General features: G+C 27.6%; 1 protein-coding gene across 1 annotated transcript; it reads left to right on the top strand.

Moving 5' to 3' along the window:
* Window positions 1-6: 6 nt before the first annotated feature.
* On the top strand, window positions 7-864 carry LOC112906116 (the record flags this gene model as incomplete). Its single annotated transcript, XM_025979786.1, has 3 exons — window positions 7-107; window positions 231-338; window positions 409-864. Coding segments are annotated over 3 exons (353 nt in total), but the record flags the coding sequence as incomplete, so codon positions are not given.
* Window positions 865-1,572: the final 708 nt, after the last annotated feature.

Here is a 1,572-nt window from a genome sequence, read left to right as displayed (position 1 = left end):
TGGCAGACGGTCAATCTTGCCGAAAAGACGCTGACGATGGTACCTCATTCGAAGCTAAGGAACTCGAATATGGGCAATTGGACAAGAGAATTCAAAAACTGGAAGAGGTAAAGTTCGTCCTTCACAAATTCTGCCAATAAAAAAAAATTATATTAATACCTAATTTTACCCCTCTTTACCCCAGCAACCGTCTAATTAATAAGTTAAAGTAAGTGATTTATTTTTCTTAGGAAATGAATAAACAACTCTCAGACGATATAACTTCTAAAGAAATCGAAAAATTACATTCAAAAATCGAAGATCTGGATAAGGATATGGATAATATAAAAAAGGAAACCGTAAGGATTCTTACTACCAAATAATTATATAAAAAAAAGATTTTAATAACTGTGCTTATATTTCTTGTAGGAACTTTACAAAAACGACTTGCGGTCTTTCAAAAACGAACTATATTTTATCGAAAAACGAGTAAAAAATGTCGATGAAGTATGGAAAAAGGGGGAATTTCTCAAAAAAAGGTCAAATCTGTTGTTACCTCTTAATTCATATTGAAGTAATATTATTGTATTGTATCTGTGCCAAACTTTTTTTGTAATAATTTATTACAGTTCATCTTATGTGTTATGCTTTTATTATAAAAACTGAAAACATTAAAAGGATGTTGAATGATAAGTGACATTATAGGGAGAGAGAAAAAGAAATGAAAACTAAGACATGTTACTTTAAACTTTTATTATTTAAAAAAGTGTGATATTATGCACTGCCAATAAGTAGATATATAAAAGTTTTATGCCTATCTACCGTAATATAATTTTTATGTAGATATAATTTTAGTTGTGTTGAATGTAAGAATTTGTACAATTATAAGAGAATAAAATCATTAAAAAAAGATTTCATAATTTTAAATTTCAGTAACTTTTATTATGCAACCGACAGAACTAACTTATCTTACGGGTTGCATAAACATACTTTAACATTTACAATTATATCCATAAAAAGGATTCAAATTGTAGTTCTTCCTTAATTTATTGAATAAAGAACAAAGCATAGAAAAAGCAATTTGTAATGTTTTCTTATTTTCAAATTATATCTAATTCTTTCCAACTGTTATATTAACATGTTTTAGCTTTTTTACAATCTTTTACGTTTTTTTATGTGCAACTTGTATCATTTTCAGATAAATCAATTTATTATCTCAATTATTAGTAAATAACGCCAATTTTAAATTTAATGCATTATTCCTTGCGAAAAAGAGAAGTTCGGGGAATCCACACATTAGCAATTTATGAGTAATTACGAATATAATCCATAGAGGTAGTATCTGCGTTCTGTCAAATTGCATTTTTTTCTAATGATTTTGCCTTTTTCCGATTTGTTAATGCATTTTGTTACCTCAATTACGTCATTGTTAAAAATATTAAATATGGTGGATGGTGCTTGGTGTGTGTAATGTTTATTTTGGTAAACGTTCATAATTTGTTGGTGAAATGTTGTGGCACGTATCAAACTATTTTATTAATTTTTTGGATTCAAAAGGAATTAGTTTAACTTGGGCGTAATTCCAAATTCACG

Source organism: Agrilus planipennis, unplaced genomic scaffold, assembly GCF_000699045.2.
Source record: "Agrilus planipennis isolate EAB-ADULT unplaced genomic scaffold, Apla_2.0 scaffold2021, whole genome shotgun sequence".
In the NCBI taxonomy this organism is placed as follows: domain Eukaryota; kingdom Metazoa; phylum Arthropoda; class Insecta; order Coleoptera; family Buprestidae; genus Agrilus; species Agrilus planipennis.
Note: the sequence above shows the minus strand (reverse complement) of the source record. Positions and strands in the feature narration are given on the sequence as shown.